This window comes from Symphalangus syndactylus, chromosome 16 (genome assembly GCF_028878055.3).
Source record: "Symphalangus syndactylus isolate Jambi chromosome 16, NHGRI_mSymSyn1-v2.1_pri, whole genome shotgun sequence".
NCBI lineage: Eukaryota > Metazoa > Chordata > Mammalia > Primates > Hylobatidae > Symphalangus > Symphalangus syndactylus.
The window spans coordinates 70,430,903-70,447,481 of NC_072438.2; the positions used below are offsets into that span (position 1 = coordinate 70,430,903).

General features: G+C 46.1%; 2 protein-coding genes across 2 annotated transcripts in view; one reads left to right on the forward strand and one right to left on the reverse strand.

Annotated features, from left to right (window-relative positions):
* Positions 1–1,989, forward strand: part of SLC45A2 (solute carrier family 45 member 2) — a 39,425-nt gene extending 37,436 nt beyond the window's left edge. The window contains exon 7 of the mRNA XM_055245834.2: positions 1,718–1,989. Within this exon, the coding sequence (XP_055101809.1) occupies positions 1,718–1,942 (225 nt within the window). The 3' untranslated portion in view covers positions 1,943–1,989. The remainder of the gene's footprint in view (positions 1–1,717) is intronic.
* Positions 1,990–7,994: 6,005 nt separating this feature from the next.
* RXFP3 (relaxin family peptide receptor 3) lies at positions 7,995–10,169 on the reverse strand. The gene has a single exon (XM_055246524.2). The coding sequence runs from the start codon at positions 9,812–9,814 to the stop codon at positions 8,405–8,407; it is 1,410 nt and encodes a 469-aa protein (XP_055102499.1). The 5' UTR covers positions 9,815–10,169; the 3' UTR covers positions 7,995–8,404.
* Between the last annotated feature and the right edge of the window lie 6,410 nt (positions 10,170–16,579).

Genomic DNA, 16,579 nt, shown 5'->3' on the forward strand with positions numbered 1-16,579 from the left:
AAGCTTGGAACTCAACTAGTGAACAAGCGCCTATGCAGTGCTTATAACAGAGTAGGTATTTCCACTCTGAAATTACCACCTCTTCTTATCAAAATTTGCAGCTTTCTTCCCATGAAAATAGGCTTACAGTTCCTTAACTGGAGCAATGATATAAAAGCTACAGAGATAACTCCAAGTTTAATCCAGCTCAGCATGAAACTGCAAAAACACTGAACATATAAACATGGGACTGTAATTCTGGCCATGTTTTTCATCATCTGATCTGGCAGCAGGGCAGAGGCGCCCCAGGAGTAAAAACCTTTCAAAAAAGAGTTGTGGCTTTCCTCATCCTCTGGCAAACATTGTCACCAAGGTTTTAGTGCATGACAGGGATGTTGCTGCGAATGGGACAGTCATCATAAAAAACTGTCCCTACAAGGAGAGTGTTACATGGTGTTGGGGGAAGAAAACCTATGCTTCAGGCTCAGAGAAACCTGGATTCAAATCCTGCCTCTCTCACTTGGAAGCTGTGTTACACTGGGGATGTTATTTACTCGTTTATTAGGTAGCACTTAGAATGAGTTCATTTTTAGGTGAGATAATATATTCACAATGATACACAAAAGTGCACACTGTGTGCTCCCTTTACCATTTACTATCTCCCTCCAGCCCCAACATGTTACCACTCTTACTAGTTTTTTGTTAATCTTTCCAGCATTTTTAAATAAAAACCAAGCAAATGTAAATCTGTTTTCTTATTTTCCTTTCTTATTCAAAGGATAATATGTGTTTTTCAGCATAATGCTTTTTTTTTTGCCTAATAGTGTAGGAAATCATCATTTAAGCTCGCAGGCCCTCAGTTTTCTCATGAGGCAAATGGAAAGAATGTTATTTACCTTATAGAAAAGCAAACAAGATAGTGGATGTGCTTAGCATAGTGCCCCCTAGCACCTGACAAAGATTCAAAATGTGATAGCTAGTATTATAATTGTTACCACGGGGGTAATGATAATAACATGTGCATCGAAGGAGGTGGTGAGGTTGAAATACAGTAACAGGTAAAAAAAACCCAGGCCCAGCACATAAGAGACACCCAACAAATGACAAAGTTATCGACCAGTTCAGACCAAATATCAAACATTAACCAAACATTATTATATTAATCAAGTAGCAACCATATTTTGAAAGATTGAAATGCTTTTTAAAGTTGCTTCTCTTAAGGACATCAGCAATTCAACATCCTTCTTAAAATCTTTGAATTTTTAACACTAAGAAAGAAAAAGAATGGGATATTTATTAAGTATCCACTACATTGTATTGATTATGGCCTGCCACTTGTTTTTGTACAGTCTGCGAGCTAAGAATTCCTTTTAATTGTTTAAATGATTGAAAAAAACATTCAAAAGAAGGTTAATATCTTGTGACAGGTGAAAAGTACATGAAATCAAATGCTAATACCCATCAATATGCAGTTCAGTTCCACATCACCAATTCATGAAAATTACATGAAATCAAATGCTAATAATGTCCATCAATAAATATTGGAAAGCCAACTCAGCTCCACATTGCCCCCGCTTTTGCACTACAACAGCAGAGTTGAGTAGTTATGACCAGGGCTGTATAATCCACAAAGCCAAAGGTATTTACTATCTGGCTGGTCACAGAAAAATTTTGCCGACCTGTGCCCTAAATGACAGTTCCTTGTAGGTCAAATGGTGGTTCTGTGCTTCCTTTGCAGAGGCAGCAGGCCCCAGGAGGGGACCCAGACAACAGCGTGAGAGGGAAGGGCATGGACTGCGCCACCCTCACATGCATGGTGCAGCTGGCTCAGATCCTGGTCGGAGGTGGCCTGGGCTTTCTGGTCAACACAGCTGGGACCGTCGTCGTCGTGGTGATCACAGCGTCTTCGGTGGCACTGATAGGCTGTTGCTTTGTGGCTCTCTTTGTTAGATACGTGGATTAGGTCGATAAAGAGACAATGACCCTAACCTCAGACACAGTGAAGCACATGGCAGGAAGTTAACATTTTCTGCAGCTCTGAATCTTAAGGTCTGCCCATTGGACTCCCAGTATTGTGATTTCAGCCATGGAATCTGCCCACCTCTGTCTCCCTTTTTTTTTTTTTTGAGATGGAATCTTGCTCTGTCGCCCAGGCTGGAGTGCAGTGGCACGATCTCGGCTCACTGCAAGCTTCGCCTCCTGGGTTCACACCATTCTCCTGCCTCAGCCTCTCAAGTAGCTGGGACTACAGGCGCCCACCACCATGCCCGGCTAATTTTCTGTATTTTTAGTAGAGATGGGGTTTCACCCCGTTAGCCAGGATGGTCTCGATCTCCTGATCTCGTGATCCGCCCGCCTTGGCCTCCCAAAGTCCTGGGATTACAGGCACAAGTCACCGTGCCCGCCCCACCTCTCACTTTAAACCAATCCTCTGCACAACAGTCCCCATATTTCAGGCAACGTTTGCCTGGACTATGCCTCCATGCATCAGTGGCAAGGGGTAAGTGTGGGTGGTAGCATCTCAGTGCAAAGGTGGAAGAGGCAGGAGCTGCTTTTCACAGGGCATTACAAACCTTGCTGAGACCTCAGAAGCAGACTAATTCCATATACAATGCTTGGATGTGTTCTGTGAAGTGATCTGATTTTTTTTTTTTTTTAGCCAGGGGTCCATATATATTGGGGAATCATATATTTCATCGAATTCACAAATATTCAAAAATTGCTAATGATTTATTCTCTGATATTAATTTATTCATAATTTGCTTATAATTAATTCCTATTACTTTATGATACCCCTAACAAGTCTACTCAAACATCTCATGCTAGAGAATTCACCACTTTGAAATAGTTCATTTCACTGACACAGTAAAAATATTTCTCTCTAGTCTGCACCCGTGTTTTGTCCTCTGGATTTGATGTGAAAGTCTTTCAAAAAACAGCCCCCTGTTTCTCCTATGATCTTCTCTTCTCTAGGCTAAGCAGTTTTTCTCTAACCATACCCCTTCAACTGCCCCATGGTGAGGTTTTCAGCAGCCTTGAGAGACAGCATAGTTTAATAAAAATCATGTTTTGGAATCAGCTGGTTTTGAATCCTGGCTTTGCCGCTCAGCAGTAAACTATGTAATCTCCCCCAGGCACACTTGCTCATCTATACATTTGGGATAAGAATTGCTATCTCAGAGAGTTGTGATGATTAATAATATGTAACATTGGTTCAGGCATGGTGGCTCATACCTGTAATCCCAGCACTTTAGGAGACCAAGGCAGGGGGATCCCTTGAGGCCAGGAGTTCGAGATGAACCTGGGAAACATAGGGAGACCCTCTCTCTACAAAAAATATTTTAAAAATTAGCTGGACATAGTGGTGCATGCCTGTAGTCCCAACTATTGGGGAAGCTGAATTGGGAGAATTGCTTGAGCCTGGGTGGTCGAGGCTGTAGTGAGCTGTGATTTTGTCACTGCACTCCACCCTGGGAGACAAAGCGAGTCCTGGTCTCAAAACAAACAAACAAACCACAAAACACAAACCATGACATTTATGGAGTCTTTACCACTATTATAAATGTTTTAACGTTAACACAGCAATTGTGGGAGTGAGTGCTGTTACCACTCTCCATTTTTTAGATAAAGAAATAGAGGCAGAAAGATATAACTTATCTGAAACCGCGCAATTCTTAAGTGACAGAGCTGGGCTTTGAACCCAGCCACTTTGGTTCTGCCTGGTGTCTGGCATATGAATGGAGGCATGTGATCCACAGCCCATCCCTCTTCGCTGCTTCCCCACTCCTCTCTCTACCTAGGCAGTGTGGAGTCCTTGTGTGCATGCTGGCGTCAGCACATCCACAGCCTCCCACCTGCCTCCACTCTCTACCGCTCCTGCAAATGACCACCATTAGCCACTTAAGGGTGGACAGACTCAGTGGCATGGAATTCCCTCTGGAGGATAGACTCAAGAAAGAACCCATGGATTCCTTGTAAATAGACTCAGGGCCATTTGGACAAGAAATTCCAAGGTCTCAGGTACCCAAGCATAATCTAGCAGGTGGGAGGACTAGGGGGGCACAGGCTCCAGAAGGTCCTGTGCAATCCTTGCCATGTGGGGAGGGGCAGGGGCAGAGCAAGTTCTCCTCTAATGATGACACCCAGACCAGGGGCCCTGGCTGCCCAGGTCTGAGGACTGTATCTACTGAAGTCGGCCAGCCTAAGAGCAAAGAGCCATTTGTTGTCATTCTGTGCTGCAGCCTCCTTCTCCTTCCCAGCCTCCCCAAGTGTCTCATAAGGAAGTGGCATCCCTGATATCTCACACGCTCTCTCTTCCTCCTGCTGCTGCTTGGGCTTCCACTTTGTTGCTTCCACTCTACCATTGCCTCCTTTGTGTTTAAAGAACCCACTCTCTGCAGCTACCTGGTTCTTATACCCGTGACTGAGGCAGTGCTAGGGGTGTGGAGCAAGGCATCTGAAATGCCCCTGTGAATCTGGCCACTTCTGGTGTATATGTTGGGGGGAACAATAGAGGGCAGGTGTTTATGCTAAAGTGGCCACTTCTTCCTGCTCCCTGCTCAACCTCGTCACCTGCAGGGCATGCAGCTTCCTTATCCAGGCTCCTGCAGTGTGTCTGTCCCATTCTTTCCAGATCACTGGTGCTTTCCAGACCCAGCTAGGCTGTCTTCTCTGGCTTGAGCATGCTCTTTTACTTATCACCCTCCAAGCCTTGCTCCCTTTTCATTTTCTGCTTCCCAATCAGGTCCCCCTGTGTTCTATTAGTACATTCACTCCCAAATGAAACAATCTCATTCTTTTTACACAATATATACAAAACTACCCCTTCTTCTCTACTCCACCCTCCCATCCCCCTGCCATTATCCGTCCTGGAGAAATAAGTTAATGACTCATTTAGAGAGGCCATCAGGGAAAACACCTGCTCCCAACGCCATTGTGTGGGATGAGGATGGGTAAATGCTCGGAGGGCTTCATGGCACACAGCTCTCGGCATTAGGAAGGAAACAGCGACAAGCTACCTCTCTTATTTCCCTCACCTGTACTTGGCCTCTGCAAGGTTTAGAAATGGAATCCTCTCCAGGGTTCAGTGTTTATTTCCTGTTCATTTCTCCAAAAACTGTTCTGAAGTATGAAGATTTGGAAATGAATAGATGGGCCAGCTGGAAAGGTGACCCATAGCTGAGGGCCATCTTATTGAACCCCCAAGAAGTCAAATGTAGTCATCCCTAACCAACCACAGGGCACTTATGCGCGCACACACACAAATATGCAAATACTCATTGAACTCAACTCCCTGAGGTTTGAATGAATAAATATAATCCAATTTTCAAAGTCTTTAACCACATTTTGAAATCTAAGTATTTGTTCTCAGTATGCCAATGACATATTCTTTCTGGCAAAAGAAATTTCCTTTCCCCAGACAAATAAAATGATTACAAGGATGCATACTCTCAACAGAAATCCTGGGAAATCCTGCAATAGAGACAATCCCTACTACTTTGTTTCCTGCTTCCCCAACCAAACATCTGACATTCCAACATCAAAGCTTTTAGTCACCACATTTTATTAGCATTGAATATCTTCTCTACCTCCGAACCCACCCCTGCCATTCTGCCTAAACTGTGCCCATATATTTAGACCTACCTCAAATATTATTTTGACCAGAAAGTCTGATCTCCCAGCAGGATCAACCTTTCCTTCCTTTGTCTTTCTTTCTTTCAGCCTTACTTTGACATTCAGCTCATAATTCCCTGTCTTATCTTGCTTGTGCTCAGCGCTGTCTGTCCTTTTACATGTGAAGGTCAGAAACATGTCTGGTTCATGTACATCACCTCAGCACCCTGCACAGGGGATGGCATACAACAGCCACTCGAAAAGTAATTGTTGATTACAATTGATCTGACCATTTCTTTTGGTGACCCTTTTGTCTTTGTGGTAGACCAAAGTCATGATCTTTGATCCCTCCTGCCATGTTCTCAGAAGCCCTGTGCTTGGGATTTGGACAAAGTGACCCTTTCTATAGAGGTTATTTTTTTTCCATTCCTCCAGCTCCTTCTTTTCTGTTTTTCTAGTGCCCCTAGTGGCAGAGGCACATACTTCAACACCCTTTCGTAAAAATTCTGAGCTACCCACACATTATTTTATTGTTAAATTGAAATGGCAATTTGCTTTGATAAGAATCTCTCAGTAAGAGTCTATTATCCGTGTTATAGATGGATCTCCTACCATGCAAATGTTAGTTTTTTCCTGTGTTTACTTTTTCATGTATTTTGTATTTTGGGGACCTTTGTGGAGCTCACATTTCAGTCTTTGTTAGCCCACTTGCTATTCAATATCTATATCAATAATTGTTCTTCCCAAAGGGTGAAGAAAAAATGGACTACTTCAAAATAAACACACCGTTCAGTTTTCTAAAAGAGCTGACCTCACAAGACTGCTCTGGATCGAGACTGGCAGCTTCTGCCTTTGTGGGAAGCCATGAGTGTTTAGTCATTTCATTGTGTTTTGCAATCACAGAAAGCAGATCGGGGAAGGTGGGAGTTGGAGATCTCACATTTTGAGCCCTGAATCTCAGATACTGCAGAAAACTTTCAACGACATCACTAAACAATTCTACTGTTCAAGAGGCTCTTTAAACAGACCTGTTTTTACGATGGCTATTTATTATATTAAACCAACCACCCCAGTGGGTGCCTGCATCATTGGTTTCTTGGCCCCAAACCAGGTTGCCGAAGAGAGTAGCAGTACCTCTATCAAAGCCAGCAGATGGGTAGGTAGACTGATGTTTGATCCTAGTTCTCAGAAGAGCCCCAAGAAAGGACTTTGTGAGGGTTTAACACCTTAAGCTCCTGTGATCAAAAGAGAGTCAACATGAGAAATGTGAGGCAATCTTCAGGACCGCTCCATCAACTGTCTGGAGGCTGGGAAATAATTTGTCATGCATGCTTAATATGTAAAGCACTCTTTAGAATAAATGGAAATTGGTGATGATAATGTCCAATGGGAATTCCTATTTCCTACCTTGTCTTGTCAATAATATAAGCAATAAGAAAGCCCACACCTGAAATTCTGATGATACCCTCAGAACAGTTTCCCCAGTACTCTGCGCGCTTTAGAACATTGTACCTGAACCTTCTATTTTCTTTCCTACTCCACACCTCTGTTTGAGAGATCCGACCCAGCTTCTAGGAATTTGGTTTCCAAGATTCCCCTTCCCCCCCACCCGCCCCAATTCCCCTTGCACATTTCTGCGGTATTTCTTGCTCTTCTATCTAAGCCTACCAGCAAAAAATAATAATAAAATAAATACTGAACCATCCCTCTACTCGCTGGTACAGGGCCTCAATCAAAGGAAGAGCTTGATTCCCAAAGCGTGGGAAGGGAGGAACTGAAGAAGTGCCCCTACTCCTCCCAGTAGAGCTATTCAAGATGCCTCTGGGCCCAGCTCACCGGCAGCACGCAGACCAGAATGCCTACAGGCACCCAGACTGCTCTCAGAGGAACTGGAGCGCCCGAGCTTCCTGCGCGCAACGCGCCAACGCTCCACTTCCAACTCTGCTACCAAATGAGCATATGAGCCCCCTTTTACCTTTTGGGGCAGCAGCCTGAAGAAATTTCCCTGTCCAGCCCTTCTAATCACACTGTGTCTGTTCCCTCCCGCAGTGACGACACTCCCCAGAGAATCGCTCTCCGAGGCTGGTGACAGGTGTTATCCCCCTGCCAACGTCTGAGCTCCGGGGCTGTGCAGCTAGATCGGGCTCCGGGTGTTCCCGCTGGCCCAGTCCGGAATGATAATTGTCATAATGACTCCATTGGAGGTGGCTTTCCTTTGCCGTTTCTCCTGGGGGCGGACCAGGATGGTCAGTTCTTTTTCTTAACTCCAAAAGCGTTTCTTGCCTACCAGCTCTAGATTCCTGGGGCAGCCCCGCAGCAAGTAGGATCTTGGCGCTGCCGCAGTCTCGTTTGCCAAGACGCAAAGGAGAGTTTGTGCCGACGGCTGCCCTCTCCGCAGAAGTCGCTGGAATAAACGGGCACAATTGTCTGCGCGTCATTTGGCTAAGCCCCGCTCCCCGTGCCAATTTCTCTACATTTTTGCTGCTTCTCTTCGCGTCTGGGCTCCCCCACACTACCCAGCTTGGGAAGAGTAAGGAGAGGCTGTGGGGTGCGGAGCGGAGGTTGCCTGTCTGGCCCGTGGGGCTGGTCTCTGCCCCTTTGCCAGCTTCCTCTCTCCACCTGGTTTCGAAGCATCTGCTCTCCAGAGAAGGTCCTCCGGCCTATCCACAGGCTCCTCCTCCATGCTCTGCCCATCCTCCTCCCACCTACTTCTTAAATGGGGCCCCCCCAGCCCTCCTTAATCCGTTCACTTCTTTACCGCCCGGGGAAGGCCACCTTGCCCCGACGGCGCGCCCTGGGCCTGAGGCCCGCGTCAGTAGGCAGAGCTGCTGGGCAGCAGGTCGTAGCGCCCCCCGCTGTAGACCACGACGCCAGGTGGGTAGTAGAGCAGGTCCGGCTCCGCGGCCGCGTGGAGCGGCGCCAGGGCCTGCAGCCCCTGATCCTCGTGCTCCGGCTTGGTAGTGGCGGTGAAGGGGCGCAAGCTCGTGAGCGAAGGAGACGCGATGCGCCACAGCAGGCTCTTGAGCGCCTTGCGGAACTCGCGGCGCACTAGGCAGTAGAGGATGGGGTTGAGGCAGCTGTTGGAGTGCGCCAGGCACACGCTCACAGGGAACGCGTATACCTGGCACAGGAAATACTCCTGGCTGAAGGGCACCGCGTTGAACTTGATGAGGATGCTCCAGGTGGTGAGCGCCTGGTTGGGCAGCCAACACAGGAAGAAGGACAGGACAACGATGGTCACTGATTTGGTGACCTTCGACAGTCTCCGGGCGCTGGCTGCGGCCGGGCCTCCTCCGGCTACCGCGGCCCCTCCTTTGGTCCCCGCCACGCGGCGGTCTGCGATGAAGCGCACCAGCAGCAGGTAGCACAAGATAATGATGCCCAGCGGCAGCACGAAGCCCAGCAGCACCTTCTGCGAGTGGTAGAGGCCCAGCCAGAACTGCCTGTCGTGGCCCAGCAACCTGTCCGGGAAGCGCACCAGGCACAGCTCCTCGCCCATCACCTTGACCGTGGTGGAGAAAATGGCACTGGGAAGCGAGGCCAGCGCGGCCAAAGCCCAGATCCACACACATAGCGCCTTGGCCGAGAAGCAGCAGCTGTCCCCCAGGCTCCGGCCGCAGCAGTCGCCCCGGCCGTGTCCTCCGGTCCGGTGGCTCTTCAGAGCCGAGGCCACCGAATGGTAGCGCGTCACACTCATGGCAGTGAGGAAAAAGACGCTGGCGTACATGTTCATGGACGTCACCATGGACACGATCTTACACATGGCCTTGCCGAAGGGCCATTTGAAGTCAAGAGCGTTCTCCATCGCCCAGAAGGGCAGGGTGAGCACAAACTGAATGTCCGTCAGCGCTAGGTTGGTGACGAAGAGATTGATAGCGGACTTGCGCCAGCCCTGCATGCTCTTCATCAGGTAGAGAACCAGCAGGTTGCCCGCCAGCCCCAGGGCGCACACCATCCAGTACACCACGCTGATAAGAATCCGCACCCGGGCCTCGGTGTCCGCGCTCTCTGCCCGGCCGCTGCCCGGGGCGTGTCCTGGTGGCGCGCCGTCCGGCAACTCCAGCCCCAGCTCCCACCACAAGTCCGGAAGCTGCAGCGACGCGTTACCACTCGTGTTGGCCGCCTCCAGAAGGTCCGGGACCAGACTGAAGAGTTCTGCTAGCTTGTCCCCGCCTGCTGCCTTATTCATGGTGGCTATCGTGGCTGCATCGGCCATCTGCATGCGCAGGTACCTCTAGGTCATGTTCTGGGGGACAAGACCTAAGAGAACACGATTTACCCCGGTTTTGTTCCCAGGCTAGCCTGCGGGAAGTGCGTGGGAGCTTTCAAAGCAGCTGCCGAAGGGAGAGCCCAGGAACTGGGTACTAACCGCGTCCTGGCGCGCAGCGAACCGCCCCGGACGCAGGAGTTGAGCTCAGCTGCTGCTTTGGAGCAGAGTTGAGGAGCGTAGCCCGTAAGGCAAGCACTCGGCGTCCAAGGGTTCTCAGGCCAAGCTCGGAGTCCCTAGGTCCTTACGTACAACGCAGACTTCCCCTCTCCATGTCCCGCTGTCACCGGGGCACTGGCGCATAATTCCCACAGCCGCTCAATTGTACGATTTGGGGCCGCTCGCTCCCTTTCAAATACCTTTATCCGTTTCCTCTGGGACTGCTTGGATGAGGTTTCCGTCCTTGGAAAGAAAGAGATGGTAGAGTTCCATTCACCACGCTCTGCTTCCTGGAGGTCAGTGGGTGTCTGCGTCTCTCCGTGGTTGTCAACTCCGGGTGGGTTGCCAGTGGCTCTCACCAGTTACAGTGGCACTTACACTGCGAAGGCGGCGGGCCCCAAGGAGCATGCGTAATCCCGGGGCGCCGCGAGGGGCGCTTTCCGAGGTGCTGAACTCAGCCGCGCCCGCGCCGCGAGGGAGAGCTGAGCTTCAGGCAAAGCCCACCCTCCAGCTCCCATTTTCCTCCCCAGAGTTTCAGCAGGAACGGTCTTAAGCCTTTATTTTACACCTGCAGGAGAAAGTCGGCTTTGACGTGAGTTTCCTCTTCCTTTCTTATTCCCAAACATTATGATTAGAATTTTTTTTTCTTTCTTCCTCACTCCCACTTTTCACTGGAATTATTCCATTTGGTGAGGAATGGTTCTCAAAATATGAGCTATCCTGCTTACTTTCCTTCTTGAAAGTAGTAACAGTGGCCTCTTTTCATGCTCAAATGAGATAATGGGTACTTATTGGATACACAAAGGACAGCTCCACCTCCCCTCTTTAATTAGCTGATCACTTATGCAGTGCCTGTGTTTGTCAGGATTTTCAAAGGGTCTTCACATGGCAGAAGTCTGGGCTCAAGGGTTGCCCCTACGTTAATGTATTCTGAGAGGTGACACAAAAACAAAGCAAATAAGTGATGGACCTACTTCACAGAAATTAAATGCCCTAGGCCCAAAGCGCTTCAACAAATTTTTTGATCACATACAGCCCACAGTCTCTTTACCTAGGTGCAAATAGAACAGAGGATACCACTGGGCTGATGGTGAACCACCAGCCCTCCTATTTCCACTACTGTTAGCATCAGGACTCTTTTTCAGGCGTTTTTCAGACCAATGGAAGTACATTCTAAGGACACTTCCAAGGGAATGAGTGGAAACCACTTGAATTACTTCTCAAGCTGCAGTCTACATAAATGCCAGGTCAATCGCTCTGGTGTAAATTACACTTTTAGGATTTACTTTAAAATTTTGAAATGTTTTCCTCTTTGTCTGAGACTAAACTGAAACCAAAGTTCCTTGAGCATAATTGTCCTCACTCCTGGAGTACTATAGAACTCCCAGCTTTACTTAAGGAGATAAAGAGGAGGCAAACTTCAAGCTGAGGAGATAAGAAACAGAAAAAGAAGGAAAAGAAAAAAAGAAAGAAAGAAAAAGAAAAACGAAAAAATAAAGAAAGAAAGAGAAAAAGAAAAGAAAGAAAGAGAAAAAGAAAAAAAGAAAAAAAAGAAACAAGAAACAATCTTGATTCCAAAGGACTTTTAGCCTGAAGAGCACACACCTCGCTACGGATGCCGCACTGCTCCGTCTGCCCACTAGAGGGAGTAAGGGCTTTAGTTAAAAACCTAGCCAAACACAAACATCTCCTTTGATCAGTTCTTACCTGGAAATCACCCCTGCCCTGAGGATTCCTCCCAAAGCACAGGTTATTTGTATGGATGACTATTATCCTGGTTTTAGTAGCCTCACTTTCACACTCAGTTTTGACTTTATTTTTAACTGGTTATTTCTCCATCAATTTTCTCTCTCTCTTCGTCTCTGTCTCTATTTCTCTTTTCTAATATTTCAAGGGGCTGTTGAAACACAAGCAAAGCTGGGGCATACCCTGAAAGCTCTCTGCTGTTAAATTTTTGGTATGTTCACACCGATGACCTCCATCCCACACATACACAGCTTCTCAGTGCTTCTAGGCACACCCAGGAATATATCTACTTGATCTGCTCCAAATCACATGTACATATTCATACTTTACGAAAAAATTATACGGGCCTGATTCAATTCATCTCACATTCATTGGCCACTTACTCTTGCCAGGCACTGAGATAGGCTGAAAGACATAAGTCCTCTGTTTTGATCCTCTCTGGAATTCTTAATCTAGATGAGTGTGCAATCTACTAGTGTCTAAAACTATATTTTTTGTTTAGTTTTGTGCATGACTAAGTTATCTAGAATGTAATAATTCATGCCAGATAAGTGGACAATAATTTTACCTCTTTTATTGTTTCCCTTTTTTTTTTAAGGGGTGGGTAGATAATAAATAGTTATACTTTGATGGGATATTCCAGTTTTAGGTTTTTTGGGAGGGGGTACTCTCTGTTGGTGTTTAAAGAAACCATAAAGGAGGAAGGGTGCAGAGCTTGTTATGTTACATATGTGGTCTGTTTTTCTGTGCCTCTTCTTACCAAAATTGAAACCAGGCTATGATGGGCACCTGGAGGAAAATCAGCAGCAAGAAACTGTCTCTCATTCACAGTGGCAGGGTATGGGAGCTTGAAACCTTTTTCTGGGCTTCTTTTGTGTTCCTGAAGCCATGTGGGCCATGCGAAGGCATGAGGACAGCATAAAATCATACTCTAGCATGTAACTACTGAGAGCCCATGATCATAGAAGGGAAGAAATCACCTGCTTTGGTCCAGCATTTTGTAGAGGAGGCTTGAAGAAATGAAGGCGTTTACCAAGGATCTCACCACTAGGAAGGAGACACACCCAGTCTAAAACATGGTATCGACTCTTATGTGATGTCTCTTGATCTATGCTCCATTTCCCAGTTTGGATCTAAGTCTTCCATATTTTGGTTTTTTGACAAACGGGTGGGTGGTAGGCTGAATAATGCCTCCCCCACCCACACAAATATGTCCACATCCCATTTCCCAAGCCCTTGAATGTTACTTTATACAGCCAAAGGAACTTTGCAGCCACTACAAGCTGAACTTTGCAGCCACTAGAAGCTAAACTAAGCAAAAAGATGGATTCTCTCCTAAAGCATCAAGAAGGAACCAGCTCCTCTGACACCTTGGCTTTGCTCTAGTGAAACTGATTTTGAACCTCTGATCTCCAGAACTGTGAGAGAATGAATGTACCTTCTTTTAAGCCACAACATTTCTGCCCATGTGTTATAATAGCAATAGAAACTAGCATAGGGTGGGCACACGAGGCTGGCTTGAACATAACCTAATGGGAAATGGAGCAATTCTGATTTGAACATGTTTGTTAATCTTAACACCAACTTTATGCTAGATACTGTGTCATGTACTAGAGATTTAGGGGTAAATACTATCTACCAGAACTCACATTCTAGTAGATGAGAGAGACATTTTAAAAATTTGAATTCTGGGTTGGGCACACTGTCTCATGTCTGTAATTCCAGCACTTTGGGGTGCTGAGGCAGGCAGATCACTTAAGGTCAGAAGTTCAAGACCAGCCTAGCCAACATGGTGAAACCCCGTCTCTACTGAAAATGCAAAAGTTAGCTGTGCGTAGTGGCACATGCCTGTAGTCCCAGCTACTCTGGAGGCTGAGCCAGGAGACTTGCTTGAGCCCAGGAGGTGGGGGTTGCAATGAACTGAGATCACACCACTGGACTCCAGCCTGGGCAACAGAGCAAGATTCCATTTCAAAAAAAAAAAAAGAAATTCCAACAAATTGTATTGTTATAATTACAATAAGAAAGAAAACAGTAAAATAGAGTTATAAAACCATGTGCAAGCAACTAATCTTTAACTATTTACAAGCATATTTATCTAATTCTAAGATTCACATCTTTTCAAATTAAAGATTTTTAAGATCAATATGGATTTCCAATTGCTATATGTCTATTTAACGAATAATATTTTTTTCTCTAGAAACCTGTAAACAAAAGGCGTGTCTTATAAACTATAGTATCTTGGAAGAAAGGAAATTCTATAATCAGGTAAATGGGGGTGGGGTGGGGGTAAGGAAAGGGGAAGAAAGAGGACTCTGGGCAGAAGGAACAGCCTGAATGAAGGCACTGGGCAGGAAAGAGCATGACGCTTTTGTAGGAGAGAAAGAAGATGAAGTGCCTATAACACAGGGAGATGAAGTAAATAGTGCTAGATAGTCTGGTGACATGGGCAGGTGTCAAACAATTTCTGACTGCAGAATTTTGATCTGTGACTTTGGAGTAATGGAGGACATTGGAAAATTTTAAGCAGGGGAGCAATGCAATCAGTTTTGCATATTCAAACCATCACTCTAGATATAGTGTGATGAGTAGACTGGAAGGGGCAGAGCTCATATAAATCAAGACAATTAGGAAGCTACATCAATATTTCAGGAGAGCGATGATTGTACTTCAATCTAGAGGGATGCGGGGCAGAATAAGATTTAAATAGGCATTTAAGAGACTGACTTGACAGTACTTGGGGGTGGACTGCATACAAAGAAAGGGTGAAGGTAAGGAGAAATTAAAAGCTTTCAAGTTTTTACCCTGAGCATGTGGGTAGGTAGGCATGCCGAGCAAGTCAGGTGGGGGAAGATGACACATTCAGGCTGGACATATGAGAATGTGAACGCCCCAGTCAGATTTAGATGTCAAGAAGACAGTTGAATACATGAATCAGTGACTCAGCAAAGATAAAAATATGTGGGTTCGCAGTGTATAGATTATAATTGAAGCTTTGACATTGACGAGACTGTCTAGAGAAAAAGTGTAGAGTGAGAAGAAATCTCTTGTTAAACCTGGGGGAACTCTGAGATTGGACTGTCTGGTAGAGCGTGGAAAGCCTGTTGATGATAATTACTACATGTATATTTAATGACTATTCTCACTGTTTATGACAATGAGAATTAGAGCTAGAAAAGAGGAAAACTAGGAGCCTGTGACATGTGAACCCTGAAAATCCGAGACAGGTCTCAGTTAATTTAGAAAGTTTATTTTGCCAGGGTTGAGGACACGAGCCCATGACACAGCCTCAGAAGGTCCTGATGACATGTGCCCAAGGTGGTTGGGGCACAGCTTGGTTATATACATTTTAGGGAGACATGAGACATCAATCAATATATGTAAGAAGTACGTTGGTTCAGTTTGGAAAGGCGGGACAACTTGAAGCAAAGGCAGGAAGAGTCGAAGCAGCAGAGGGAGCTTCCAGGTCACAGAAGGTGATACGCAAAGGGTTGCATTCTTTTGAGTTTCTGATTAGCCTTTGCAAAGGAGGCAAATCAGGTATGCATCTATCTCAGTGAGCAGAGGGGTGGCTTTGAATAGAATGGGAGGCAGATTTGCTCCAAGCAGTTTCCAGCTTGAGTTTTCCTTAGTGATTTTGGGTGCCCAAGATACTTTCCTTTCACACATGGAAGCCAAGAAATAAAAGAAATGTAGGGGAAAAAAAGCAGGGGCAGTATTTAATGCTGTGTCTAATGTGAGGCCAAGGAAGGCAAGAAAGGAGAAATGTTCACTGGATTTATGGACATGGAGATCATTGAAAACCTTGGGGCACTATTTCGGGAGGCAGTCACTGGGAGAGGAGATACCAATGAAACTAAAAAGCTATTCTCATTGACTTCTAGCAACCCAAGAAACTGAGTGAACAGGAGAGACAAAAGTTTGTCTCAGTTCAACTGGCAAGTCAGTGACAGAATTAGAACGGGATTCAGAGATACTAACATTTCACCCTTTGGTTTGTTAATTGACGCTTTAATTGAGTCAATTGACTCTTTAATTGAGTGGATTAACTGCCTAACAAATCAGAGTTTGAGCCTTTGGGGTCGTCAGGCACCACTGCTAACCTAAGCAGTCACTTTAGTCTGAATTAAAATTTCTCAACCTTGAAACTATTGACATTTTAGGCCATATAATTCATTGTTATGTGGGAGGGTCTGCATTGTATGGTTATTATTTACCAGCATTTCTGGCCTCTACTTGTTAGATACCAGTAGCAATCCCAGATGTTGTCTTGTCAGACAACCAAAACTGTCTCCAAACGTTGCCAGACATACCCTGGAGGCAAATATCTCTTCCTTCCCCAAGGTTGCAAACCACTGGGCTAAACATGAACCATTTGTTAAAAAGGGAAATGGCAGGAGACTGTGAAAGAATCTTTTGTTAACCCATTCTCACTTCTAGGAAAACAATTCAAGGGACCTCCCCTGTAGGGGGGAGTTGGAAGGATGTACAGAGAACAGCATGTTACAGTTTTGTATGCTACATACACACCCCTCCGAGCATTGGTGCAATGCATCCTTTTAACTAGAAATCCCCATCCTTTCTCTAGATGCTCTTCAGTTAAGCTAAAGCAGAGCTTGCTAATTTCTTTTAAATAGATGAGCAGACCTGCCTTGGGAAACTTCAGAGGCTCTCGCTTATACATTATGGTTAAGACTTCCCTGACATTGCCTAGATGGAAGAGAAGTTCAGGAAACCCGGACCTCGGCACATTGGCAGTTCTGATGTCCACCCACAGTGGAACGGTTTAGTCCTGTGGCTACTGGATGCCGCCTC

Bases quoted from the DNA above. Each gene is read 5' to 3' on its own strand.
- RXFP3 (XM_055246524.2), bottom strand. From the start codon at position 9,814: ATGCAGATGGCCGATGCAGCCACGATAGCCACCATGAATAAGGCAGCA.